At 54.0% G+C, this 27,553-nt stretch overlaps 2 protein-coding genes across 9 annotated transcripts; both read left to right on the top strand.

Moving 5' to 3' along the window:
• Positions 1-5,350: 5,350 nt before the first annotated feature.
• Aldh3b1 (aldehyde dehydrogenase 3 family member B1) lies at positions 5,351-22,454 on the top strand. 3 transcript variants are annotated; one of them, XM_041661497.1, is made up of 10 exons: positions 5,351-5,479; positions 11,673-11,835; positions 13,935-14,045; positions 14,144-14,264; positions 14,480-14,565; positions 16,229-16,310; positions 18,235-18,621; positions 19,009-19,175; positions 20,548-20,647; positions 21,742-22,454. In XM_041661497.1, exons 2-10 carry the CDS (start codon positions 11,674-11,676, stop codon positions 21,930-21,932), a joined length of 1,407 nt encoding a protein of 468 aa, XP_041517431.1. In that variant the 5' UTR covers positions 5,351-5,479; position 11,673; the 3' UTR covers positions 21,933-22,454. The 3 variants fall into 3 exon arrangements, with proteins under 3 accessions (XP_041517431.1, XP_041517430.1, XP_041517432.1); XM_041661496.1 differs by lacking the exon at positions 5,351-5,479 and adding an exon at positions 6,414-6,456; XM_041661498.1 differs by lacking the exons at positions 5,351-5,479; positions 11,673-11,835; positions 13,935-14,045 and having other exon boundaries at positions 14,221-14,264; positions 14,500-14,565.
• A 596-nt stretch (positions 22,455-23,050) lies between these two features.
• Ndufs8 (NADH:ubiquinone oxidoreductase core subunit S8) lies at positions 23,051-27,041 on the top strand. Of its 6 annotated transcripts, none has more exons than XM_041661555.1 (7): positions 23,051-23,120; positions 24,013-24,070; positions 24,159-24,209; positions 24,725-24,814; positions 24,880-25,052; positions 26,643-26,771; positions 26,849-27,041. In XM_041661555.1, the coding sequence occupies exons 2-7, from the start codon at positions 24,013-24,015 to the stop codon at positions 26,978-26,980; spliced, it is 633 nt and encodes a 210-aa protein (XP_041517489.1). In that variant the 5' UTR covers positions 23,051-23,120; the 3' UTR covers positions 26,981-27,041. The 6 variants fall into 6 exon arrangements, with proteins under 6 accessions (XP_041517489.1, XP_041517491.1, XP_041517494.1 ...); XM_041661557.1 differs by lacking the exon at positions 23,051-23,120 and adding an exon at positions 23,127-23,266; XM_041661560.1 differs by lacking the exon at positions 23,051-23,120 and adding an exon at positions 23,214-23,235.
• Positions 27,042-27,553: the final 512 nt, after the last annotated feature.

The raw sequence follows: 27,553 nt of genomic DNA on the forward strand, positions 1-27,553 counted from the left end.
CATGCGCGTGTGTGTGCTGTATGTGTGTGTGCATGCATGTGTGTGTGGTGGGTGGGTGGTGTATGTGTCGTGTGTGGTGTATGTGTTCAGTGTGTAGTGTGTGGTTTGTATGTGGGATGTGGGACATGTGTATGTGTGGTGTGTATGTAGTATGTATGTGTGTGTTATGTGTGTGGAGTAGTGTGTGTGTGGTGTAGTGTGAGGTGCATGTATAGTGTTTGTGTGCTGTGTGTGGTTTGTGTAGTGTGTGTTGTATAGTGGTGTGTGTAGTATGTGGTATATGTTTGCTGTGTGTGGTTTGTGTAGTGTGTGTTGTGTAGCGGTGTGGTGTGTAGTATGTGGTGTATGTATGGTGTGTGTGGTATGTAGAGTTGTGATGTGTAGTATGTGATGTGTGTGTGGTATGTATTGTGGGGGGGGTGTGTGTGGATGTAGTGTGTGGTATGTGTGTGTGATGTTGCAATCGGTATGCATCTTGGAACCCAGCCTCAAGGAGATGCTAGTTCCAGTCTCAGTTCAACCACTGTGAGACTTTGTGACTTAGGAAACCAATTCCTCAAGCTGGAGAGATGGTTCAGCAGTAAGGGTACTGGCTGCTCTTCCAGAGGACCTGAGTTCAATCCTCGGCACCCACATGGCAGCTTATAACCATCTGTAGCTCCAGTTCCAGGGGATCCAACACCCTCACACAGACACACATGCAGGCAAAACACCAAAGTACATAACATAAAAATAAATTTCAAAAAACCTTAAAAATGAAACCAGTTCCACCTTTCTGTCCCCCAGTCTTTTCATGCATAAAGTGGAGACACTAGCAGAACCCCCTGGGGCTGTTGCAGAAACACAATGGGGTGGAGTGGTTTTCTTGTAGCCCTCACCTCTCAGAAGAAGAAGCCATCTGGTAGAGGGTTGTAAATGCGCTTCCCATCTGGTTTTCTGTGATTTTACTGTTTTCGAAGCTGACTGAAGATTATCAATAAGTATACAAATGTAAAGATAAAAAGAGGAGAGGATGAAGGAAGAGGCGACAAACACCTCCCCCAGAAGGGTCCTGGAAAGTCTAGGGTCTGAGGTATAGGGAAGGTATTTGGGCTTTGCTTTTGGCTCGCAAGACCATCTCTAGGTGACGGAGGGTGCTGCTGTGGGGGAGGTTGACTGACGGGTGGGCTCTTGTGGCTTGGTGCCTAGAGGCTCCAGGGCAGGGTGTAGCTCAGCTGCTGGTGCTTACCTGTCAAGAGCAGAGTTCTGGTTAATCCCCAGCACCATGTAACTGGCTGTGGGTGGCTTGTGTGTTCAACACACAAGGAGTAGAGGAAAGAGGATCAGGGGGTTCAAAGACAGCCTGGGCCACATCTTGAGTTTGAAATCAGAATTTACTACACAAGACACTGTCTTGAAAAACAAAACAACAAAACGAAAGAAAACAGTCAGAGGTGTGGAGGGCTTGGAGACACAGGACAGTAGGGTTTCAGTAGGCATTGGGAAGCCTGGAAGCCAGCCATGTGGCTGCAGTCAGAGAGGACACCGGTGTTCACTGTCTCAAGTGATGACAAAGTCCATGTGGTGGCCATGGTGAGCCTGAGGGTGAGTGATCATAGGACTGGGAATGGCAGTGGACTTCGGCATTCCTACAGAATCGAGGGCAGGTGTGAGGCGCAATGAAAGATAGTAGCTGGGGACTGGAGGGATGGCTCAGTGGTTCAGAGCACTGACTGTTCTTCCAGAGGTCCTGAGTTCAATTCCCAGGACCCACATGGCAGCTCACACCTGTCTGTAACTCCAGTTCCAGGGGATCTGATACCCTCATATCAATGCACATAAAGTAAAGTTAAATAAAGTATTTAAGAAAAAAGATAGCAGCTGCTGGGCGGTGGTGGCACACATCTTTAATCCTGATTTTTTGTTTGTTTGTTTGTTTTTGTTTTTGTAAATCCAGCGCTCTGGAGGTAGAGGCAGGTGAATCTCTGAGTTTGAGGCCAGCCTGTAAAGGGTGAATTCCAGGACAGGCAGGGCTACACAGAGAAACTCTGTCTCGAAAAAAACAAAGGGAAGAAACAAAGAAAAAGAAAGAGAGACAGACAGACAAGAGAGAGAGAGAGAGAGAGAGAAAGGAAGGAAGGAAGGAAGGAAGGAAGGAAGGGTGAGTCTGAGATGTGTATTATAGTGCAGTGGATGGTGAGTGAAAAATATGGGGTGTGTGTGTGTGTTTGTGTGTGTGTGTTTGTGTGTGTGTGTTTGTGTGTGTGTGTTTGTGTGTGTGTTTGTGTGTGTGTTTGTGTGTGTGTGTGTTTGTGTGTGTGTGTTTGTGTGTGTTTGTGTGTGTGTGTTTGTGTGTGTGTTTGTGTGTGTGTTTGTGTTTGTGTGTGTGTTTGTGTGTGTGTTTGTGTGTGTGTGTTTGTGTGTGTGTTTGTGTGTGTGTGTTTGTGTGTGTGTTTGTGTGTGTGTTTGTGTGTGTGTGTTTGTGTGTGTGTTTGTGTGTGTGTTTGTGTGTGTGTCTGTGTGTGTGTCTGTGTGTGCGTGTCTGTGTGTGCGTGTCTGTGTCTGCGTGTGTGTGTCTGCGTGTGTGTGTCTGCGTGTGTGTGTCTGCGTGTGTGTGTCTGCGTGTGTGTGTCTGCGTGTGTGTGTCTGTGTGTGTGTTTGTGTGTGTGTGTTTGTGTGTGTGTGTGTGTGTGTGTGTGTGTGGGGCACGTGTGGCCTGTGCTATGTGGCTGCTCTGGAAAAGGGTGTGAGGGACCCGAAAGAAGCCCTCCCAGGGGTGCACCCCTTCAGTCCTATCAGCAGAAGGCCCGTGTGCAAGGGGCAGAAGCTGCTGTCATCCTCCTAAAGCCTGTGCCCTCCTCTCAGGCAGCCACTGACTTCAGGACAGAAACCAGGGCTTACGATGAGCCTCAGCCAGTGAGGCTGCTTCCAGCCAAGTCTGCCAGCCTGGGCTCAGTCCTGGAGCACCAAAGAGTGGGAGAGGAGAGCGAGGGCTGTGGGTCGTCCTCTGAGCGCACACACACACACACACACACACAGTTGTGAAACACCGAAGGTGAGCTTTGGGCTAATAGATGTCACCCTGGCAGACACCCAGTGCCACCTTGGCAAGGCTTCTGTCTCTGCCACTTCTAGTCAGACCATGACAGCTCGAAGTGGCACCCCACTCCTGAGGAGCTACACCCCGCATGCTTTCCCAATGCCTTCTCTACAATAGCATCTCATGTTTTTAAATTCTCCTTGTGACAGTGATCGATGTCCCTCACAGGGGGACGTGGGTTATGGTGGCTCAGATCTGAAAGCCTAGGCTCAGGAGGCTGAGATGGAGCAATCTGCCCCTAATGTGAGTCCAGCCTGGGCTACAGAATAAGATCTTTTATCAAAAACTCCAACTCCTTGGGACTGGAGAGATAGCTCAGAGGTTAAGAGCACTGGTTGCTCGTCCAGAGGTCCTGAGTTCAATTCCCAAAACTGCATGGTGGCTCACAACCATATGTAATGAGATCTGGCGCCCTCTTCTGGCGTGTGGGCACACATGCAGACAGAATACTGTATACAAAATAAATAAATAAATCTAAAAAACAAAAACAAAACACCCAAACCAAAAGTAGTGATCTTTAGGTCGGGCACTGGAGTAGCTGAAAGATGATCCAAGGACCCTGCCCAGTTCCTCCCAGCAAGTGCCAGCAAGTGGCTAGGAAACACGGCTGCTATTGTCTACTGAGACCTGTGGTCCTGGAAAGAGGACTTCACTGAGGGATGATGAATCCAAGCATTCATAAAACGGTGTGGGTGTGGAAAAGCCTAGCTAGTATGGATGTCCTCATGACCTCTCTGTGCAGCCGAGGCTGAGTGGCCACCCCTCTCTGGGCCTGCAGTCTCAGCTGGACGCCTGGGAACAGTACGAGACTGTGTGGCCCAGAGGCACAGCAGGTGCTTCTCTGCTGAGCGCACAAAGGAGCAGGTGACTGGCAATCACTGCGTACCTATGCCAAGGGGCCAAGAACACTCCCCTGCACCTCTTTCTTCGTACCTGATGTTGAGGACATACTGATCTCCTGCTGTGTTCCAGGTGTCCTCTCCCCACTCTGCCATTGGTTTTTTAAGACAGAGTTTCTCTATGTAGCCTTGGCTGTCCTGAACTCACTCTGGCTGGCCTCGGACGCAGAGATCTGCCTATCTCTGCCCCCAGAGTGCTGGTATTAAAGGCCACTACTGCTGGGCTTGTTCTAGATGTATCATCAGGCACTTTCTGGATGGTTCTTGAGCTATCCTTACTGAGCTCTGCATAGGCAGAGCCAATTCCATTTAACAGGTAAGAACCGAGACCCCACAAGGGTTATGTGGCTCAGTCAGGGCTTGTTTGCAGGTGAGCAGCGAGCGCTCTCAGGCTCAGACCACACTCTGCACCCCTTCTATGCCTGGTCCCCAGCTTCGGGATTCCACACTCTACACAAGGCCCCCGTGGCACCACTTCCTCTGGGGTCCCCTTGGCAAGGCCATGAATGCCAGGGCCACTCCTGGGAGCCTTGAGGAACAAGGAGGAAGGGAAATGACAGTGGGGCACACTGTCTCAGAATCTCGTCCAACTCCTTTTCTGTTGTGATCGAGGAGCTTCGAGGAGCAAAGGCTTTCGTCAGGTTTATAAGTCCAGACCCAACCCATCACTGAGTGAAGTCAAGGCAATCAAGATGGAACCTGAAGGCAGGCTTTCTCTCTGCTTCCCATAACACTACCCCTGACCAAGGCACTTACGTCTCAGCCAAAGCGACACAGCAGGACCGTGGAGGCTGCTGCTTCTTGTATCAAGCTAGATAGCTTCCTTAGCCTACGACCGCCTGCCCAGGGAATGGGCCCTCTCACGATGGGCGGGCCGGCCTAGACCAGTCCCCCACAGACATGACCGCGGGCGAGTATGATCTGATCTAGGTGTTTCTTCACTTGAGGCTGTCCTCTCAGGGCTGACAGCGATTCAGTTGTGTCCCAGGCATCTGCACAGGGACTGCCACCTCAGGTACCTTGTCCTAGAAATTTGGGCTTCCTGTGGGCCTCATCTGAGGCTGTTCCTAAATTGAGACAAATTTAATCCCTGAACTCAGGGAAGCCCCAGCAGCCCTCTGGCTAGGAAGGAGGCGCTGAGAATTCAACACCCCTCCTGCTTACTAGGATCTTTCCCAGACGAGCCCCTCATTTGCTGTGTGGCCTCAGACCAGTGGCTGACCCTCTCTGGGCCTTATTTCTGGCTGAGAGCTACAGGCTCAGCCCCAGCTCAGCCTTACATGACACCCGCTCTGCCTGTGCGTCTGTCTGGCTCAGTTCCAGACAGTGCACAGCAGGGCTGTCACATGCTGATCCACGTGACAAGCGGCGGCTGGGGGCTCCATCCCACGCAGAAGACAGGGCCCTCAGTGCCCCTCGGCCCTACACCTATCCCAGCTTAGCTGACTCCTGCAGGGTTGGCAGCGGGGCTTGGGCCTGTGGGCCTCCCTTGCCCTCCCAGGTAGGTTGGGGAGCTGGGTGAGGCGGTGAGGAGCATCTCCTAGGTGCAAGGTTGGCACAGAGGCCCTGGCCAGCGGCCTCCAGGCTGGCCCGGGGCACCTGCGGGGAAAGATTGCTTGATGGCCTGGGCAGAGGTACAAAGGGTGTCTTTTTCTCACATACGTACATGTAACCCAGCCGCCAGCCTGTCTGCTCCTAGCAGCTGCTCAGGATCATCCCCTCTTTGTGCAGGCTCCCACAGGTGTCCCTGGGGTAGAGCCAGGCACAGCTCTGCACCTGCAGAGGAGCAGGACCCCAGGGGCCACCTCAGCAGTACACAGTATCCTGACGGCTGTCCTGAGGGTGGCAGGCCAAGGCCCGTCCCCTCCAGGGCCCCATTTTCTCATTGTAAAATGTGAGGTTTGAGGGTGACGCCTTTGTGAGCGGGCTGCAGTTGGAGGTAGACGGAGGGTCACAGGTAGGCAGAGGCCTGGGGCACCGCTGGCAGAGAGAGGGCCTAGTCTTGAGACTGTCTCTGCACTCTGGGAAACCGAGACTCAGAGTAGACAAGGCTGGGAGGCAGTGTTCAGCCTTTCTTGATATTCCAGGCTGGGATGTCAAAGGCCGCACCTTCACACTGAAATTCCCAGGCTCTTCTCCTGGTGGTGAGAACATGCTCACCTCTGCCTTCCCTCCCACCCCTCAGCCTCCCCTCTGTTCCCCTCATTGCTCAGAACAGCATGTGACCCTGAATTAAAGCCACGCTTCTCTGGGCCCTGCCTTCTTTTCTGTGATCTGAGAGAGTCTCCGGGCCTCTATGAGACAGATATTGTGGTAAAATCCCAGCTAGCAGCTTCCACCAGGCCTGGAGCCAAGGTCAGGCACTGGGCCAGGGCGGCCCCGCCCCAGGGGCAGGCATTGTTGAACCTTGCTTAAAGGCAGGGCACAGGCAGGGCTGGACAGCCAGGAAGGCAGAAGGGCAGCTTGGTGAGGCCTCAGGTACTGTACGCCAGGGAGATGGGAGTGGAGCTGTTACTGATCTGTCCTGGCTGGGATCTAGCCCAGCTACTCTGGGGTGCTGGGATCCCTATCTTGTCTGGAAACTGGCCGTTTCACACACAGGCAGCCTGTGTCTTTTAGCCTCTTCTGCTAACACCCTGGAGAGAAAAGGGAAGGAAGAGACTGAGGGGGAGGGCTGAGGAGCTCAGAGTACAGGGCCCAGCTGGCCTCCTGAGTCTGCACTGCGCTCCCCTGCCCTTCTCCTCCTGGGGGACTCATTCTGTGAGGGGGAGGAGAGACATGGCTGCCATAGGGGAGAGCATGGCCTCCAACCCCTGAAGGCTCATCCGGGCACCGTTTCCAGGGCACTAGCTACCATGCAAGCCTGGTAGTTGGGGATGCTCCAAGGAGCTTAGGAAAGACTCCTCAACAATAAACTCAGCAGAGCCCAGTGAAAGGGAGGCAGGACCCGCTGTGCCTGGGGAGGGACCTTGTGGTTCCAGGGACTTCTTCTTCCGTAGTAGCTTATCTATGCGAGGGCAGGGTCAGTCTCCAGGCCCAGGAACGTCTTGGTCCCAGCCCCCCAGGGATCTTGCATAGGAGACACTGCAGCCCAAAGCTCTGGATGATCTTCTGGAGCCCAGGGGCAAAGCCACACATAGGCCACAGAGGCCACACATAGGAGATTAAAGCCAAGGCCCCTTCAGTTTCAGGGCCTGGGGGGGTCTTTCAGCCTGACCTAGTGCCCCCACCTCTGGCAGTACTGATGAAGGTCTCCGAGCCCTGAGACCACACCTTCCTTCACTGCCACCAAGATCCCCCGCCTCCCTCCCGAATCCCACACTGGATTAGGTTTCCTTGGGTCCTTATCCTGGAGTCTTCCTGTCCCAGCCCCCTGGTGCTGTCACCATTGCAGCCATCATGGCTAAGAGCTTCTGGGGGCCGTGCCTGGACCAAGCCTTTCTAAACCTCTGCCTCTGAGTTTCCCCAACAGCGAGCTTACAGGTGGCACCAAGAACTGACCTATTTTGCTAAAGTAAAGAGTGAGCTGAAGAGCCCAACAGACCTGCCCCAGGACCACTAGCCAGTCAAGCTGCTGGAATTTGTGCCTAGGTCACTGAGCCCTGACCATGGAGGCTTGTGGCGTAGTTGGGGAAACTGAGGCAGGAAGGATGCGGGACTGAGCTTTCCAGCACAGGAGCCCAGTGGGGTAGGCGAGAGCAGGGACCATCAGCTGAGCCCTTGCCTGGCGGCTCATCCCCTGGGTGAAGGAGTGCAGGCCCACATTCTCAGTCCTTTTCCATTTTCTCTAGTTTCCAGGCTCACCCTGCAGCCCCAGCCACAGCAAGTGCCCATGCTGGCCCCGCCTACCATAGCCATATCAGTTTGTTTGTGCTTGTGTGGGCAGAGTCTCACGTAGCCCAGGCTGGTCTCAAGCTCACTACATAGCCAAGGATGACCCTGAACTCTGACCTTTCTGCCTACACTTCCCAAGGGATCAGATTCAATCCCTCTTGCATGCCAGACAACACCCCACCAACAGAGCGACATCTCTAGCCCCTGTTCAGTAATTTTTTAAATTATTTATTTATTTTTTGTTTGTTTCTTTTCGAGACAGGGTTTCACTGTGTAGTAGCCATAGCTGTCCTGGAATTCTCTCCACAGACCAGGCTGGCCTCGAACTCACAGAGATCCACCTGCCTCTGACTCCCGAGTGCTGGGATTAAAGGTGTGTGCCACCACCGCCCGGCATTTCTGTATGATTTTTAAAGTATTTATGATGTGTGTGGGGGGGGGGTGCATCCCATGGCATGCATGTGGAAGTCAGAGGACAACCTTATGAAGCTGCTTCTCTCCTTCCACCTTTGTGTGGGTTCTAGAGAGAAAACTCAGGCCGTCCAGCTAGCATAGCAAGTTCCCTTACCCATGTTTTTTTTGACACAGTTTCATAAGGAAACCTTGGTTTATATGGAATTTGCTAGAACTCATAGTGATCACCTTGCTTCTGCCTTTCTACTGCTAGGATGGAGGCATGGTTTATCATATCGGGCTGATTACTGCTTTTAGAGGGATCCCTAGGCTCATGGTCCTATTCAAGCCCCAGGAAAACAGACACAGAAACTCCCACATCATCTTCAGGGAGACCCCTGGGCTCACCAGCCCTGGATCTAAGCAGTTGAGCTCTGGGCTTGGACAGGACAACATAGTGGGGATTGTTAGGAATGATGGGACTGAGGGACAGAGACACCAGAAGATTGGCTTTCCACGCTCACGGGGCTCTTCTCTTTCTGGTCCTGAACCGGCAGCTCACAAGTGTTGCCTCCTCCCAAGGACTGTCTGTTCCTCTCTGCACTCCAGGCTGCCCCGTTCTCATCCTCCAGGAATGGGGTGACTGAAGCAGGCAGCCTTCTGTGCCTCTGGGCAGAGGTTTTCCAATGTCAAGGAGCTGGGCATCCTTGGGCTAGCTCCTTGTCCTCTCTGTGCTCTGGTCTTCGTCTCCTTCAGTGGGGTGAGGAACGGTCCCCTTGTTGTATGTTTAAAGGAGTCAGGGTGGACATCCTTATGGTCTTACCCAGGATGGGATGTACCCAGGGAGGGAGGATGGGGTGCAGTCCAGTGGAGCTAGACAGGAATCCCCCAGTGTCTGTCCACTGGGACTTCCCACTTGCCTTGTGATGTCTTAGTCTAAGACCACCTGATCCCAGGTGGCAGATGGCCTTGGCTCCTCTGCTCCATCAGGTCCGACCTGGCTTTCTAGCCCTTTTGGTGGGCACACCGTCAGGTTTTGGTCCACAGTGACCAACCTTGAGAAGGCATTGTGGGCCCGGTGGGCAGCCCTGCAGGAGAGGTGTGTATCCTGCTGCCATGGTGAGTTAGCATCAGCGTTGCCAGGAGCACTTCTGGAATGTTCTATATAGAGCCCACCCACAGAGCTCCCTTGCCCACAAGCCAGTGTTTGGTAGGCATGCTTGACATTTTTGTGGGCGCTGAAGAGCCTCCAGTGAGCAGTGGGGAGGAAGCGACCGTTGGTGGCGTGATTTCTTTTTCTTTACTCAGGGCTATGTGTGTTCACGTGTGTGAGTTCACCGTCTGGGGGATGCACATGTGTTTGTATGTGTAAGAAGGCCTGAGGTTTCCCCATAGCTTCCCACTTTTATTCTCTTTGAGGTGGGGTCTCTCAGTCAAACACAGAGCTTGCCAATCTGAGGCTTGTCCTGTCTGCTTTCCGAGGGAGGTTGGGGCCATGGGGAGCTCATGTGCATGCGCACTGGCCTTTACCTGGGCCTGGGAATCTGAACTCTGGTCCTCTTGCTTGCATAGCAAGAGCTTTGACCACAGAAGTCCTCCCTGCTCTGCTGGTGACTCATGGGCTGCTGGCCTTCCTCTGCCTTCCGGGAACAACGGCAGCTGCCTTGTGCTCAGATCTTCCAGAAAACCAGGCTTTCATCTTCTGTAACAGCAAGGAAACTGAGGCAGGACAGAAGAGGCTTTGCCCCAGGTCTCTGTAGTAGGAGAGCCCCAGGACACTCTGATGACACTCTGAGGGTGGGGGTGGAGGATGTTGCTGTCTCTGTTGGAGCAGGAGGCCTGAAGGGTCAGCAATGGACCCTCGGCACAGCTGCTGAGGTGGCTCATCACCCCAGATCACTGCTCCCACAAAGGCCCCCGGACAACAGCTGCCTGACAGGAGCAAAGCACTGGGCCCACCTGGGCCCAGCAGCAGACAGTAAGATTTCATCTTCACAAAACCTGGCAGCTAAGACAGACACAATGCTGTGTGCTTATGATCGCAGCATTTCATTTAGGAGATACAAACAGGAGGACCTGAAGTTCAAGGCTATCATAGCTCCAGAGTGTGTGTCAGGGCAGCCTGCCTCACACTGAACCAAGAAAACAAGCAAACAAACAAAACACCTGGGGCTGGAGAAATGACTCAGCAGATGAAATTTTTGCCAGTACAGATGCCCAGCGCCTACACAAGCACTGGGGGTGTGACAGCTGCCAGGAACTCTGTAGCCCAGAGGCGGAGAGAATAGATCCCCAGAGCAGACTGTCTGGCTACTCTAGTTCCCCTTCAAAGCTTTGTGCTTTATTATGTGTCTGTGGGAGTGAGTGCAGGTACTTGCAGAGACCAAAGGTGCCAGATCCCCTGGGGTTAAAGTCGCAGGTGGCATGGGCCACCTGATGTGGGTGCTGGGATTTGAATTCAGGTTTTCTAGAAGAGCAGCATGTCTGTCCTTAACTGCTGAGTTCACAACTCCAGCCCTAGATTGGTCTTATCTGTGAACTCTGGGTTCAGATGAGAGACTCTGACTTAATAATAAGGTGGAGAATGTTTGAGGACCCAGCATTAGCCTTGGGCCTGTATGGTCTTGGGAACACACATACATACACGCATGTACATCACGCATGTACATCACAAGAGAGGCCACTGTAAGAGTGATGAAGAGCACTGGAGTGGGTTTCAGTTACACTGAGACCTGAAGTCACAGGGAAAGAGGAAAGGGTCCCCAACCGGTCCTTGGTACCAGGCCAAGAAGCAAATGTGTCACAGGGCTCCTCTGATGAGGCTCATGTAAACAGGCATGAGCCCAGGGGAATGCCAGGCCCCTTTCCTGTCTGCCAGTCGCGGCTGGTGACGGCCCATCAGCCCACCTGGCACTTCTCACTACCCGTCCCCTTCTCTTGTGGTCCAGTTGGCATCGCGGCTGAGGTGGGCAGGAGGGTCTCTGGGAAGCCCAAGCCACTTTTCCCTTTGTGCCAAGGGGGCTGAAAGTGTGCCCAAGGTCACCCCAGATCTCTGAGCTGCCACCAGCCAGCCTGGCTCCTCTTGTGCAGTGCTCCTGAGCTGGGTGACTGCAGTGGTGTCCCTCACTGTCTCCCATTCCTGTCCACTCTACGCAGGCCAGGCAGGTGAAGGGGAGTGTAGCCCCTGGGAGGGCACTAGAGCAGGGGCCTTGCGTCAGCGCTAACTTCACTGAAATCCATTGAACTCCCCTGCCCAGCCTTACCGATACCCTGTCCTGCAGCCTCCTATAGTCCACCCTGCAGAGGGAGGCACGCCTCTGTCTCAAAGGCCACTCTTGTCACCAGTGGAGTTGTCCCAGGGAGGCCCTGGGGAGAACTGTGAGGCACTGGTGCTGGACAGGGGCTGGGGAAGGTCACCAAGGTGGGGGCGGTCCAAGCCACGCGATTCACACTGTGCTGTCCTGCAGGATGGATTTGTTTGAGGACACACTGCGGCAGCTGCGGGAGGCCTTCAACAGCGGGCGGACGCGGCCGGCGGAGTTCCGGGCTGCACAGCTGCAAGGCCTGGGCCGCTTCCTTCGAGACAACAAACAGCAGCTGCAGGAGGCGCTGACCCAGGACCTAGGCAAGGTAGCATGGAGGAGGGACAGTGGGGTAGGGGTGTGCATGACCCTGGGTCAGAAAGGGTGGTACAGCTGGGATAAGGGACACAGCTCAGCCACATCCTCCACGAAGAGGAGCTGAAAGCCCTTGGAACCACAGCTCCTGTTGTGAACCACAGCTGACTGGTGGCCCCCGTCCATCTGTCCCCTATCTACTCTGCAGCTATTTATGGGAAACTTGGCATGTGCTTGGTACTGGTGCCAGGACAGGTTCTAGGAACACACAGAGAGCAAAGAGCCTGTGTCTCCAGAGCTGACCTCTGCCGGGGAAGGGGTGGAGACAATAAGGCATGTGATCTGGTAACATGTGAGATGCAGACATCACAGTGTTAAGTCAGGGGTCAGACGGTGGTGCTGGTTTATATGTTGGGGGTCAATGCAGGTTTTTCTGAGAAGGAGAGGCCTTGGAACAGAGATAGGAAGCAGGGAGAAAGAGCTGCACGGACATCAGAGGAAGAGGCCCAACAGCAAAGGCAAAGGTCCTGCCTGAGGCAGGAGAGCCTGATGTGTCTGTAACTGAGGAACTACAGAGACCAGAGGGCTGGAGAGTGAGAGACAGAGAGACGTGGCGAGAAGGCCTGAGGAAGTGGACCACGCCCTGAAGGACTTGGGTCTCACTTGGCACTGTGGACATCACAGCCTCTGTACCCTGGAGGTTCTGGGGTGTCCTCCCAAATCCAGCAGCAGCCATTCCGGGTCTCCCAGTCCTAAGATGGCTGCCCAACAGATCTGTCCCAATGAGTTCCTCTCCTCTTTATCCCCTGCTGTTACCCTAGTAGCTTCTCCAGTCTGATGGGTGCTCCTGGGACTGATTCTCACCAGCCCCGCCCAGCACCCCTGAGACCTGACCTTTCCCCCTTCAGCTCAGGTTCCACCTCTGCTGTGGTATTTGATTCCATAAATCTGGACCTTATAAAGGAGGCAGCGGCCCAGAAAATTCAACCTGGTGCCTCCCTCTGATCCAGTCAGACTACTCACTGTCTCAACCCTTGGCCCGTGGTGCCTGCCCAGTGGTCAGACTCTCATCTGAGCCCAAGCACTCCTCCTGCTGGACAGTCACACCCAGCTATCCCCAGGGGAGGGTGCAGAGAAGGCAGTTTCTTGCCTAGAGACACACAGTCAGGAAAAGCAGGGCCTGAGGAAGAAGGTCTCCTGAGGTCACCGTGTCCACTGTGTGCATACTGATTTCTAACTGCCCCACCCCACAAACCTCGATAGGGACCTCAGGAGATGCCAGGCTTGCCGTGAGTGGTGTGTGGCTGAACATCGCCTGAACCATGCTCAGCTACTGGAAGTACAGTGGGGTTGCGTGGCTCAGAATACCCACCTGGCTTTGCATGGCATAACCCCTTGTATGGTCTTCCTGGCACTCTGAACCACCTCTGCAGGCCTCCGTCTTCTGCTGCTCTCCAAGAGAACTCGTATTTCAATGGCCACAATTCATCCTGGCTCTGGCATCCCTGACCCTGAAGCCTGGGTCCCTCCTAGAGGCCGGGGCAGAGTGCAGAGCCTGCAGAATGCAAGAGCATGGTCCTGACTTTTCTGAGATGGGATATCAACCTTATTACAAAGCCGAGAATGACCTTGAACTCTTGACCCTCCTGCTTCTGCCTCCTCAGGGCTAGGTGTATGCCATCGTGCCCAGTCTACGTGTTGCTGGGGATGGAACCCAGAGTTTTGTGTTTGTTAGGCAAACTCTCTACTGCTGAGTCCCATCTCCATCCCATCCCATTGATTTTTGTCTTCTTACTTCTCCCCTGAGCACTAGGTACTGTCCCCCTGGGCTGTGGGAAAAAGACCATTGACCGAGGAGAATCATGCCTTGTGCCCCTCTCTCTAAGCAGAAGCAGAGAAAGCCCCAGCTGCCAGCACAGGGCCTTTGCACCTGCTAGGCTCTCTTCCTACTGTATTCTGCCTCCAGGTGCCCATGGCTCCCTGGAGCGCGTGAATGAGTGAGTGAATAAATGAAGGATAGAGATTTAGCACCTTTGGAAAGAAAGCTGTACCTCCCAACTCTCCAGCTCTTTGCTGCTTTAGGACAGCCCTGACCCTCACTCTCTTCTGTAGTCAACTTTTGAGTCAGAAATATCTGAGATCGCCATCAGCCAGGCTGAGGTGGACCTGGCCCTCCGGAACCTGAGGTCTTGGATGAAGGATGAGAAAGTGTCCAAGAATCTGGTAAGCTGGGGGACAGGGACAGGACGGCAGTTGGGCTTTGGGAACTGTTTGCTCCCACAGTGTGTTTCTACAGAGCCTCACTGCTCTCCCTGGCCCAGGCCACACAGCTGGACTCAGCCTTCATCCGGAAGGAGCCCTTCGGCGTGGTGCTCATCATTGTGCCCTGGAATTACCCCTTGAACCTGACTCTTGTGCCGCTGGTGGGGGCCATTGCTGCAGGTGAGACCCCTACCTTCCCACAGCCCTAGTCACTGGAGAACACAGGGCTACCTAGGAAACCAGAAAAGGAAGGCAGGGGAGCTGGCACCCTGCTCCCAGGCGGCCCCTGGCCAGGGTCTGTCCGTCACTTCTGATTCTTTGACTGAGAGCTAGTATGGCCAGCACACGCCCTGCATGGCTGCCCTCTCCGAGTCTTCCCTCTGTGCTGACTGCAGGAAACTGTGTGGTTCTCAAGCCCTCAGAGACCAGCAAGGCCATTGAGAAGATCCTGGCTGAGGTCCTGCCCCGCTACCTGGACCAGGTAACCAAGAACAGTGGAGGCCTAGGACTGGGCAGCTCCCTGTGGGAGTAAGGCAGGGGACACGTCCCAACCTCAGGAGGGCCTTCAGTGTGAGGGAGTGAATTTGAGGGGGGGTGTGCTTGCTCGTGTGTATGTGTGCGCATGTATGTTTATGGTGGTGTACAAAAGAGTTCCACATTTGCCCGGAATAGAGTATAACAAAGGCTTATTTATTTGGGGATAAACTCACAGAAAGGGTAGCCATATGCAGTCCTCTGCTGGGAACTGGAACGGAAACCAGCAGCGAAGAGGCCCCATGCATGTCTGTATTTATAGTACATGAGACCGTGCCCAAAGTGGGCCAGTATCGTAAAGACTATTGGCTGAGTTCCCATAGCACCTCCTCCTTTTGTCTAAATAAGAGTGTTCTAAGTAATACAAAACTATATACAATAAGAACAAATATCAAGTATTGTCCAGGGAAAAGAAGAGGCAAAAACATACATAAAAATTAGAATTATTAGACAACAATGCAGACACTAAGAGAAACTTACATAGATCTAATCTACATGGGAAGTAGGAAGTAGAAAAAGACAAGATCTCCTGAGTAAATTGGGAGCATGGGGACCTTGGGGGAGGGTTGAAGGGGGGAGGGGAGAGGCAGGGAGGGGAGCAGAGAAAAATGTAGAGCTCAATAAATATCAAAAAAATTAGAATTACAGTCAGCATGAACAACATCAAACAAGAAACATATGCTAAATGTTTCAATGGTTATCCTATCCTAAGAGCTCTAAGTCTTATATTAAAAATGTCTTAGCTAAGTCATGAGAGGAAAGTAACTGACTGTCTAGTCTTCAACCACATCAAAGACCTGAGAAGGGAAATAATATTACTTGAGTAAACAATAAGTGCAATCAAGCGACTTCCAAAAGATGCAAGAAATAAGAGACCACCAGCTAGCTCCCACAGCATGCTTCTGTGTAAGAGACCACCAGCTAGCTCCCACAGCATGCTTCTGTGTAAGAGGAGGCCAGGCTCAACCTCTGGTGTTTCTTTAAATGTTCACCCCGCGTTTTGACACAAGTGCTCTCACTGGTTCCTGGAATGGAGAATTTGGCTAGACTAGTTGGCCAGTGAGTCTCTGGGATCTGTCTTTCTCCACTGCTCCGTGCTGGAATTACATGCCTGCCATTACACCTGGCTTTCCAGTGGGTGCTCAGGATCGAACTCCAGTCCTCATTCTTGCACAGCAAGCACTTGGTCTACTGAGTAGCTTCTCCAGTCTTGGTCTCTTCTATTTTTTTCGGGGGGGGGGGGAGGAAGGGCCTCACTCTGTAGCCAAGGCTAGCCTCAAACTCATAGTGCTCCTCCTACCTCAGCTTCCTGAGAGCTGAGCTACAGGAATGAATCTCTGTCCTTGGCTAGGGGACCCCTTCTGAGTTGCACGGCCTTGGCTACATTACTATGCCCCACTACAGTTTCCCTTCTGGGATTTAGCCAGGGCAGTCTGTCCCCTGGGGTCCTATAGCTGGCCCTAGCTTCATTCTTGCTCAGCCCCCCAGAAGTTCTCAGGAAGGGTTGTCCAAGTCTGGATGAAGCAAAGTGGGCAGGCTCCAGGCAGGCTGGACCACCCCTGAACTCAGAAGCTGGGTCTGAGGACTTCTGTCTGCCCCGCCCCCCACAGAGCTGCTTTGCCGTGGTGCTGGGTGGACCTCAGGAGACAGGGCAGCTGCTGGAACACAGGTTCGACTATATCTTCTTCACAGGTAAGGTTCGGGGGTGGCTCCAGCCTCCAGACCCTCATGTTCACAACCACCAACCAAGCTCAACCTTGAGCCAAAAATCTGCCCAAGCCAAGCTCCTACTTAGCCAGACCCTAACAGCAGACCCCACAACCTCCCTGCCAACAGGTGAGAGGTTGCCTTGGGGTGCTGAAGGGCAGCAGGGCCCAACCTAGGGTTGCCCTGCTGGCCAGGGTAGGATCTGCACCCAAGCTCTTACTTAGTGCTGCTAGCTCTCAGAGGTCACCTGCCATTATACTAGCAAGTCCCCGCTCCCAGACAGCTTGCTTCAAGGGACCATGATGCAGTTTCTGAAAGATAGAAAAGGAAGAGGAGGTAGTGGGCATGCTTCCAGGGACTGAGCAGAAGCTGGCTGGCTTCTGACATGCAGGTGGTTAGAGCAAGTGAGAGGTGGGCTTTGAACTTCCCTCTAGACCTTGCCTCAAGCCTAGGAAAGGCCCTGCTGGGGACAGGGAAAACTGCCGAAGCAAAGGTGGATTGGTCTTCCTCGTGGGGAAAAACCATTGGTAACAGTCTCAGTAGGCAGGGTAGGAGGCAGGGACCGTCAAAGTCACCCCTACACCTTCAGTCATGGTGGCCCTTAGGTGAGGTTCTCACGGCTAGGTGCAGAGGCAAGGCAAAGCCCAAGGCCAGTTTTCAAGGCAGGTCCCAACAGACCTGGCTGAGATCTCGCTGCAAGGCCCATGACTGATCCAGTCTGTTCTCATCTGTACAGCTGAGGCAATCCAAAACACAGTCTGCATAGAAGACAGAGTCTTTCCATGACTAGCCTATAGTCCTTAGGAAGAATATCAGAGTCTATCCATTACCATAGCTACAGTCCTTAGGAAGAACATCAGCCCCTCCTCCCAAAACCAGTGTGTCTCTGTTGAGTACACAAGACTGTATGTCAGAGGCTGTATGTTCTGGATTCTTTTTGTTTTGTTTTTGGAGACAGGATTTCTCTGTGTAGCCCTGACAGTCCTGGAACTTGCTCTATAGATCAGGCTTGCCCCGGACTCACAGAGATCTGCCTGCCTCTGCCTCCTGAGTGCTAGGAGTCTTTTATCAGTGTGTAAGGTGCTGGGAATGAAACCCCAAACTTCATTCGTGACAGGAAAATGCTCTACCACTGAGCCATACTCTCAGCCCTTGGGTTGTCGCTCTTATTTGGGTTTGGCTTGTTTTTTTCCAAACAAGGTCTCATGTAACCCAGGCTGGCCTCAGACTCACTACGTAGCTGAGGGTGGCCTGGAATTGCTGACACTTTGGCCTCTACCTCCCGAGTGCAGGAATTACAGTACCATCAGAACCACTGTTTGAAACAGGATCTCAGTGTAGCCCAGGCTGGCACTGAACCTGAGGTTCTCTTCTAGCTCAGCTTTCTGAGCACCGGGATCACAGGCAAGCGTCCCCGTTGCCAGGTGCCACTGCAGTGTTTGAACTAAGGAGAGCAGAGAGCAAACAAGGACTAGGAGAATTACAGTGCTGCAGGCAAGGACCAGGACAGCCTGGAGGATGAGCAGATGGGGGCAGGACTTGGGGAGGAGCCTGCAGACCAGGAACTCTGGGAAGAAGAATGTGAGACAGAGAGGAGGAACTGAGCATCAGTCGGGCTGACCTGGGCTGTGGCCTTAGAGGACAAGGCAGAGGACATCAGAGGTTTCAGGAGATGGAGAGATGCCTTGTGCTATGACAGGCTGGAGAAAAAGCTGTAAGTTGGGCCAGGGACAGAAGCAGACACAGGTAGGAGCTGAAGGCTCCACCCGGGAAAGGCTCATGGAGTCCCATTCACTGTTGGGAGTGCAGGATAAATTCTTCCTTTGGAGCCCCTGTGCGGGATCCAGGTGAGGCCACCTACTTAGCCAATTGACTAGTGAGCCACTCTAGGCCCTTTCCGTGTACCCAGGGAACCCTTATGTAGGCAAGATCGTGATGGCTGCTGCTGCCAAACACCTGACACCCATCACCCTGGAGCTGGGGGGTAAGAACCCCTGCTATGTGGACGATGACTGTGACCCCCAGACTGTGGCCAACCGCGTGGCCTGGTTCCGCTACTTCAACGCTGGCCAGACCTGTGTGGCCCCCGATTACATCCTGTGTAGCCAGGAGATGCAGGAGCGACTGGTACCTGCCCTGCAGAATGCCATCACACGTTTCTATGGAGACAATCCGCAGACCTCCCCCAGCCTGGGCAGAATCATCAACCAGAAACATTTCAAGCGGCTCCAGGGCTTGCTGGGCTGTGGCCGCGTGGTCATTGGTGGCCAGAGTGATGAGAGCAATCTCTACATTGGTGAGTCCCTCTCTTCCCAACCTGGGCCAAGACCTTTCCACGCTGGACTACAGGTCTCAGCCTGTGTCTGAATCCTCTGCCCCACCTCTTGAGCCTGGCCTGAGTACCCAGTCCTGGGTGCCCAGTTCACAGCACCCCATCACTGTGACTTTGAGCCTGTGACTCCCCAACTCTGGATCCACTGGGCTATGACCCCACTAGAGAAGTTCAGAGTATGGCTTAAACTTCTGTTCTAGATTTTGTTGTTCTGTGAGACTCGAGACCGCAAGTGTGAGGTCCTAGGGAGTTAGACCCTGGGTCTGCCCTGTGTGGAGAAGCCTTCATTGGAGCCCCTCTCGCTGGACACGTCTTGCCCATGGGTGAGGCTGAGTTGCCCTTGCATTGCAGCACCCACAGTGTTAGTGGATGTGCAGGAGACGGAGCCTGTGATGCAGGAAGAGATCTTTGGGCCCATCCTGCCTGTGGTGACTGTGAAGAACCTGGATGAGGCCATTGACTTCATCAACCGGCGGGAGAAGCCACTCGCGCTGTATGCTTTCTCTCAGAGAAGCCAGGTGGGATAAAGTACCAGTAGTGAGCTGTGTGTGTGTGTGGGGGGGGGGGTGAGCAACAGAGGGAACACGCCCCTCTGGGTAGTTACAGGACTTCAGGCATGGTGGCCTCTTGGCTTTGCCCCTGCCCTCCTTCCCGGAAGTCAAACCCCACCCGGGCCAAACTCTCCTGGATGACATCACAGACAATTTTTTGAGATAGGGTCTCATGAAGCCCAGGCTAGCTTTAAACTGTGTAGTCTTGGATTGAACCTGACCCTTCTGACTCCACCCCTGAGTGTTAGGACCATAAATGCGTGCACTGACACCTGGTTATATTTGATCCTGGGAAAACAAATCTAATGCTTCCTGCACATGAGACAAAACTTACCAAATTAGGCTGGAGAGATGGCTCAGTAGTTAAGAGCACTTCGTGCTCTTGCAGAGGACCCAGATTTGGCTCCCAGCACCATCTGCTGGTTTGCAATGACCCATAACTCCAACTCCAGATCCCAGGGATCTGATGCCCTCTTATTATTTCCTCAATCACCAAGCACATACTTGGTACATATACATGCATGCAGGCAAAACATACACATAAAATAAACAAATCTCTAAAGATTAAAACAAACAAACAACAACTGACCAATTAAGGGGACTGGTGAGATAGCTCAGTCAGTAAAGACATCCAATCTCCAAGAATCCTGTGGTAGAAGAACAGACTTCCATATGGTTTTCTCCCACAAAACCGTCACGAGCTGAGACCAGTACACATAAACACACTATAAATAAAATGTAATAAATTAAAAACAAAAACCTGGGCTGGAGAGATGGCTCAGCAGTTAGAGCATTGCTTACTCTTCCAAAGGTCCTGAGTTCAATTCCCAGCAACCACATGGTGGCTCCCAACCATCAGTAATGAGGTTGGGCTGAGGCAATACTGCACCCTGTGAGACCCACTTCACCAGACAAAGCCCACCTCAGAGCTGGCATCACTGAATAACACGAAATTAAGTAGGACAAACCTGTCTCCTTTCCCTCGAGCCTTCTCAGACCTGCAGACTGCAGGAAAACCCTTCAAGGAAGTCAGGCAAGGCCAATCTCAGGCTGCTGAGTCCAAACCTGCCTTAGCGGCCCAAACTTGTCCCTTCTCTCTCATGAAAACTGTCACCACAAGACTCAGCAGCTACCTCTTGTGCCCACTCTACCTTTCCCAGATGATGCCAGGTCTTATGATTTCTCCTTTGTGCCAGGGTTGCACAAAGGTGGACACACAGAGAACGTGTCCCCGGGGTGGAGTCTGTGGGTATGTTCCATTAGACCCACCTTGGACCTCAGTCCCTATTGAAACAAGGTACAGCCAGATGTGCTAAGCAAGTTCCTCTTTCTCTCCCAGGTGATCAAACAAGTCCTGGCCCGGACCAGCAGCGGGGGCTTCTGCGGGAACGATGGCTTCATGCACTTGACCCTGTCCAGCCTTCCTTTCGGAGGAGTGGGTAGGTGGCAGCAGCCCTCTGGCCTCCTGGGCTGATCCGCGGTCGCATCCTCACTCTGCTGCTCGAGTACCCTGACTACAGGACGTGTGGCTCACCCTCAGGGGAGCAGACATGAGAGGAAGCCCCCTCCACAGACCGTGTCCACCTAGCCTGCCTCCCACCTCCCTACAGACTGTGGTGGAACCTTCAGGTTTTGGCTTTTTCATAGCCACCCATCCACACACTCAGTCCTGGTGCCTTCACCTCCATGGTAGGGTCAGATGATGCTCCCTCAGCCTTCACAGTTCCCGTGACCCCAGCTCTGGGCCCCTCTGCTTCCCGGAGGCCTGGGATGTGGAGATGCTCCCACACACACAACTGTAAATGTCACAGCTGTATCCCAGCAAGCCTAAAAGCATGTGGCCCTGGCAGTCACTTCTTCTTTGGGTCTACTTTCTCACTGAAAGTGTCCTTGTCATAATCAGTACTGGAATGACAGCATGGTCTGGCCCGTCCAGGTCTTGCCCTGGAGCCCTGCTCCCATTCCCCTCCTTTAGTCTGTTGTGGGTTACTGAGCTTGGCCCTGACATGTTACCCACCTTCAGCTCTAAGTTGCCCCCAAGCCACAGTCCTCCCCACCCACACTCTATCTGGCTCACTCTACGTTCCTCTGGCTTTACTCTTCCAACAAGCCAGCTCCATTCGTCCCAACTCCATCCAGGCCATGTCCCCTGGACTTTCTGAGCTGAGTCCTTCTCTCTTCCTAGACACTAAGAACTACACAGGAGGAGGGTGCCACTGTCACAGGAGGAGTCTGAGGCAGTCACTTGCCCAAGTGACATACCTGTTTAGGACAGGGCTCGGATTTAACTTTGGGCAGCCGGGCTCGAGAATTCATGCCCTTGACTTCAGTTTGCCTGTTCCAGATCAAAACCTGGCATACTGGTCTGGTGGCAGGCTCGGAGTTCAGCCTTCTATCTGTAATGTCTTGCGATCAGTCCACTGAACAGATGGGGAAAGAGGCTCAGATAGCCCACCCGTTAGAACACAGTCTATGTGATGTCCTCTTAGCTGGCCTTTAAGGACCTAAAGCCCATGTTCCATGCTGTCCACAGGATCAAGCGGGATGGGCAGGTACCACGGCAAGTTCTCCTTCGACACCTTTTCCAACCAGCGTGCCTGTCTGCTGCGCAGCCCCGGGATGGAGAAAATCAATGACCTTCGTTACCCGCCTTACTCCAGCCGAAACCTCAGGGTGCTCCTGATGGCCATGGAGGAGAGGAGCTGCAGTTGCACACTGCTATGAGGGCACTGGGGCCACAGGGCCTCCCTGGGACACAGCTGCTGGGGAAGTGGCCTGCTAGGGCCAGGTGGCAGAGCAGTTGGCTCAGCCGCCCTCCCTCTGGGGCTTCCCTTTAGGACCTCTGACTGTTCTTATTGGGACAGGCTATGGGTGGATGTGAGAAGGGGTGTGGCCTGTCTCCTCCAGTGCTACCCATGGCATTAGGGAGGAACTGGCACTTCTGAACTGCCCACCTTCTTGTGGGTAGTGTTGCAGGGAAGCAGTGGTACATGGCATAGGCCATATCCTGTGACCAGGCATGTCTAGGTCCGCGGAGCCTAGGGTTTCTACCTGCACAATCGGAACGAATTAACAGCCTCCAGTTGCCGGGAGTATTAAAAGCAGGAGGGCTGACCCCAAGCTACAGGTGTCTTGTCTCTTTTTGAAGGGAGGTGTTGCCTCCAGGTTAAGGCTAAGATCCCTCCCTCAATGACTCCCCTTCCCTCAATTCTGCACATGGTACCCCCATCTACTCCATTCTACTCAGAAGTGAAACATCCCACCAACATCAGCCCCATGCTCCATGGGATGGCGTTTCCAGCCACTCAGCTACTAAAACAACAAATTTTGACATCCTGTCTCCTCTCCCGGCCAGGTTTGACCAAGTCAACATGTCCTTCCTGGCCCACAGGACTCCTAAAGGGGGTCTTCCCTGACCACTCCAAACAAGACATGCAGACTGCCTCATGGCTCTCTAGTCACAGGGGCAGGGTTAGGAAAGTCCCGCTACCCGCGGCTGTTACATGGACCAGATGAAGCCTTGTGGCTAAAGCGCTTAGGCCAGAGAAGAGGTCGCCACCATTACAGTATTCAAATGAGCCACACCGCCCTGCTCCGCCCACCGGGAATTGAAAGTCCCAAACCACGCCCAGGAAGTCCCGCCTTCAGCAGCTCGGAAGTCCGCGTATTGACCTCGCCGATACAATATGGCAGCTCCCTACAAAACTTCAAGCGCCTGTTCTCGTCAGCCAATCATAGAAAAGTTAATTCGGGCCCTCCTCCGCAGCCGCACCACAGACCAATCGGACCACAGCAGGAAAGGTCACCAAGGAAAAGGCTTGAGTCGCTCGCCCAATGGCAGCATCCCAAAGTTAGGCTCCGCCCCCCGGCTGAACCACACCTGGGCCAGTGAAGGAGCCGGCGCGCCTCAAGGTGGGTGTCCAGGGCAAGGCGGCGAAGACAGGGCCTGGGTGGCGGCGTGACGACGGGGTCGAATGTAGTGTCACCGCTCACTCCGTGGAGTCTGGGATCCGGGAGAGTCGGCTCGGTACCCGTGGCCTCTGCGTCCTTTTGCAGCTGTAAGGCCGGAAAGCCGGCATCCTTAGGCGCATGCGCTGCATCGCCGGATGCCTTCTGCGTTCCTAGGGTCAGAGGTCAAGGGGAAGGTCTGAGAGAAAGTGGTAGGTTGGGCTCCAGGATTACCTGTGGTCCTGGATCTAAAGTTGGCAGACCCGCTAGAGGTCAAAGGTCACAGGAGGGGCTCTTTGGAGCGTTGGTAGAGTGCCAGGTTCTTGGCCCACATCCCCTTGGTTGCATGCATCCCTAATTGTCGGGGGACCCCCCCCCATAGCGAAGGCTTAAAGTCTGAGGTCAGGGGACATCGCTTGCCCAAGGTCACCTGGCAGGCTGGGAAGAGTCCTTGGGCTGGGGAGAGGAACTTGACCGTGAGAATTATTTAAACCGTTAAGGTTTTTCTGCAGGTGACTTCTGGGTTCCTGCCCTGGTTCCAGTGCCACTAACTTTGGGACAGTCACTTAACATGTCAGGACGACAGGGCTTGTGGCATCTGGCCTGAAGCCTGCCTGGCTCAGCATTAACTCTATATATGCAGTGGTGGTCAGGGAGTTTAGGTGTGAGCTACAGATGAGGCGTAGAGTGGGGGAACTGGGTTCAGTGAGCTTCTTAGGAGCTGCAGTAGAAGGAACTTGGAGTGCCAGGCGAGTCTTAGCAGAGTGAGGTCAGCTTGAGGCTTGGGGCGCTGTGGGAGTCAGTGCTGGAGAGGGCAGATTTAGACCCGTCCCCTCCTTTCCTTCCTGTGCCGCAGATGAACCGTCTGACCTCACCCATGCTGCCACGGGCCCTGGCCCAGGCTGTGCGCACAGGTAGGTGCAGGGAGCTGTTCCTGGGGGTGGGGGAGCCAAGCTTCCTGGTATGAAGTCCCAGCAGCAGAGTGTCACCCTTTCCTTGCAGGATGTCTCAGCGGCCAAAGCCTCCATAGCAGTGCAGTGGCAGCAACATACAGTGAGTACCACCTGGTGTCTTCCGACATGCCTGGTCGCCGGCACACCTGAGGCCAGGGACCCTCATCAAAAGAGAATGTGACTGACGGACATTGTGGTGGCATTGAAGGAGGGAGGCGTGTGCTGAAGAGGAATGCTTGACTCATTAGGGGGACCCACGACCCTTTCACCCGGAACTTGAAAAGCTTTGCTTGGGGGCTCTTTGGGTTACCAGTAAGGCTTTGCTTCCCGGGGCCCTAGACTGGCCTCCCAGGGCCTCAGACGGGCTTCCCAGGGCTGCACTGACTGCCCAGGATCACAGACTAGCTGCCCAGGGCCGCAGACGGGCTTCCCGGGGTCCCAGACTGGCCTCCCAGGGCCGCAGATGGGCTTCCCAGGGCTGCAGACTGGCTGCCCAGGGCCGCAGAAGGGCTTCCCAGGGCCTTTCGCTAAGCCTACCTGCTTGCACCTAGAATTAAGAGTTGAGCTGCATCTTCCAGAGCAGACTCCCTAACCTCATGTCTTGACTTCCTGCAGAGTATGTGAATGTACAGGAGCTGGATATGGACATGAAGTCTGTGACTGACCGTGCAGCTCGGACGCTGATGTGGACAGAGCTCATCCGAGGTGAGTGCCAGTGGGGAGAAGTGGGATTCGGGTATGGATGTGTGCTAGCTCTGTGCCGCTCACAGGACTGGGCATGACCCTGAGCTACCTCTTTCGGGAGCCTGCCACCATCAACTACCCATTTGAGAAGGGCCCACTGAGTCCACGCTTCCGGGGGGAACACGCACTGCGCCGCTACCCATCCGGGGAGGAACGCTGCATCGCCTGCAAGCTCTGTGAGGCCGTCTGTCCTGCGCAGGTGAGCTCTAACCCTGCCCTGCCTTGATACACAGCCCTGGGAAAGTCCCTTTTTTTTTCTTTTGAGACAGAGTCTCACTAGTTAGCCCCGACTGGCCCAAAACTGGCTGTGTAGACTAGGCTAGCCTTGAGCTCACAGAGACCTGCTTGCTTCTGCCTCTGGAATACCAAGATAAAGACACGCACTGCCGCACCACCTGGCAAAAGTCCTAACCCTCATCCTGTGAGTGGACAGTGAGGCCTTGATGTCCAGGTGCTGAGCCAGGAAGCCGGTGGTGGCCTCCATCCCAAGTGGGCCATGTGGCACGCATACCCATACCCCACCCTAGGAGTCAGTCGACCGTGTAACATTTGAGCTCAGGAGCCATGGGCTAGTGTCGGGAGTCCTGTCTGTGTGCCTGTCCTGGCTTTGAGCCAAAGCCTTGCAACCAAGGCTCCCATCCCTGGTGGCTGATCCTCGGGCATGACCATGCTCATAGGCGCTATGTGAAGCGTCTGCCGTTGGGGCTGTTCGTGGAAATAGTAAGAGGCAGAGGTGGCTTTGGTGTGCCCAGCAGGAGCCCTAGCAGATGCAGCCCTAAGACCTGCCATGCCTAGCTTCAGCTCCTAGCTGTGCCCCTGGCAGTAGTAGCGGGCATGGCTTCTAGGCAGTGGGCACTCTTTAGAGCAGGCTCATCCCTATATCCTCCCTATAACTGCAGCAGTAACTGGTAGAGGTTTTATTCCCACTCTTTTGTTGTTGTTGAGTCAGCGTTTCTCTGTGTTGCTTTAGAGCCTGTCCTGGCACTCGCTCTGTAGACCAGGCTGGCCTCGAACTCACAGAGATTTTCCTACCTCTGCCTCTCGAGTGCTGGGGTTAAAGGCGTGCACCATTGCCTCCCAGCTTTATTCCCACTCTTAAAAACACAAAAAGATGAGCCTCCTAAGGCTTCACTGTGAGTAGTGAGCATGCCACTCGAGAGTGTCAAGTTCTTAACAGTTCTCCTGGCCTGTGGGTCCCAGGCTGTTCCTCCTTACTCTTGGCTGGCATACAGCTGTACCCCAGAAACCAACAGTTAAAGATATACCTTCAAGTTTGGTCTATGTGCTTCATTACTGTGTGACTTCAGGAAATCCTTTGACCTCTCTGAGTCTTAATTTTCTCCAACAGTGGGGATTGCTAGAAAGGTTGTTCAATATGGCAGTCACTGGGCACTTACTGTCCCAGGGACCCCCTTAGGGTTACAGGTTTCCTTTTTAGTTTTTCAAAACAGGGTTTCTTTGTGTAGCAGCCTTAGCTGTCCTGAAACTCACTCTGTAGACCAGGCTGACCTCGAACTCACAGAGATCCACCTGTCTCTGTCTCCCTAGTGCACCACCACCGCCTGGCACAGGTTCTCAAGGAGCAAAGCAGATGATAGCCTTTTCCTTGTGAGACAGGAGGGTCACCTGGGCAAGAGATGAGCAAAACCCTGGCCGAGGCTACAGGGGCCATGTGAGGGTGCTCATGGAGGGCTGAGCAGATGCCTGAGGATGTGGGCATCCGTGTGAGGGGCAGACCCAGGGCCAGGAGGTGTCTGCCAGTGGCAGTGACCTGTGACCATTCCCTTAGGCCATCACCATTGAGGCTGAGCCGAGAGCCGATGGCAGCCGCCGGACTACACGCTATGACATCGACATGACCAAGTGTATCTACTGTGGCTTCTGCCAGGAGGCCTGCCCTGTTGACGCCATTGTGGAGGTGAGTGGGCCGGGTGAGGTAGCCAGCACTGAGGCTCCTGGGCGGGGGTTGCCTTGCTGACTTCCTCCCTCTTGCAGGGCCCCAACTTTGAGTTCTCCACTGAGACGCATGAGGAGCTGCTGTACAACAAGGAAAAACTGCTCAACAATGGGGACAAGTGGGAGGCCGAGATCTCCGCCAATATCCAGGCTGACTACTTGTACCGGTGATCTGGCCACCTGGCTGAGTCTTGTGGCCCCTGCTGCCCATAAAGAAGCTATGATCCCACAACTGCCTGTTGTGTTGTATCTGTTTGCCAGGGTGGAACCCACCCCACACAGCCAGAGGCCTGTGGCATCCTCTGGCCAGACCAGGGTGCATGGGCCTTTGGCCTTGTTCCCTCAGTAGGCGCCAGAAGCTCGCGTGCCCACAAGACCTAACAGCCAGACCCCGTCATCCTCTGACTCACAGGCCAAGCAGGCCTCTTTGTGGTTGGCCACAGGACCCTGAACTATCACACATGTGGGCTTCTCCGCAGGGCGTGGCTATGCTGGTCACCATGCCTGTTGTCCCCATGGTAGTGGCTGTCTGAGAGGTGGACCCCAGTTCTTCTGTCTTCTCAGACCTACATTGCTGTAGTTGTTTGGACTCAGAGCCTTCCCAGGCTTTAGGCCAGAGTCCGTCAGAGTCCAGGAGGCTGGGTAGAGGCCCAGTGAGTAAAGTGTCCCTGTCCTGAGAGTGCACACAAATGCAAATGCAGCCACGTCTGCCACCCACTGCTGGGGGTGGACTCAGGAGGATCC

The sequence above is a fragment of the Microtus oregoni genome, unplaced genomic scaffold, assembly GCF_018167655.1.
Source record: "Microtus oregoni isolate MIOR12 unplaced genomic scaffold, Mior012 000012F_ref0000307, whole genome shotgun sequence".
In the NCBI taxonomy this organism is placed as follows: domain Eukaryota; kingdom Metazoa; phylum Chordata; class Mammalia; order Rodentia; family Cricetidae; genus Microtus; species Microtus oregoni.

Coding starts and splice junctions, on each gene's coding strand:
- Aldh3b1 (XM_041661497.1), top strand. CDS start 11,674: ATGGATTTGTTTGAGGACACACTGCGGCAGCTGCGGGAGGCCTTCAAC. Junction 14,265..14,479: donor GGTGGGGGCCATTGCTGCAG/GTGAGACCCCTA, acceptor TGCTGACTGCAG/GAAACTGTGTGGTTCTCAAG. Junction 18,622..19,008: donor TGAGAGCAATCTCTACATTG/GTGAGTCCCTCT, acceptor CTTGCATTGCAG/CACCCACAGTGTTAGTGGAT.
- Ndufs8 (XM_041661555.1), top strand. CDS start 24,013: ATGAACCGTCTGACCTCACCCATGCTGCCACGGGCCCTGGCCCAGGCT. Junction 25,053..26,642: donor AGGCCGTCTGTCCTGCGCAG/GTGAGCTCTAAC, acceptor CCATTCCCTTAG/GCCATCACCATTGAGGCTGA. Junction 26,772..26,848: donor CTGTTGACGCCATTGTGGAG/GTGAGTGGGCCG, acceptor TCCCTCTTGCAG/GGCCCCAACTTTGAGTTCTC.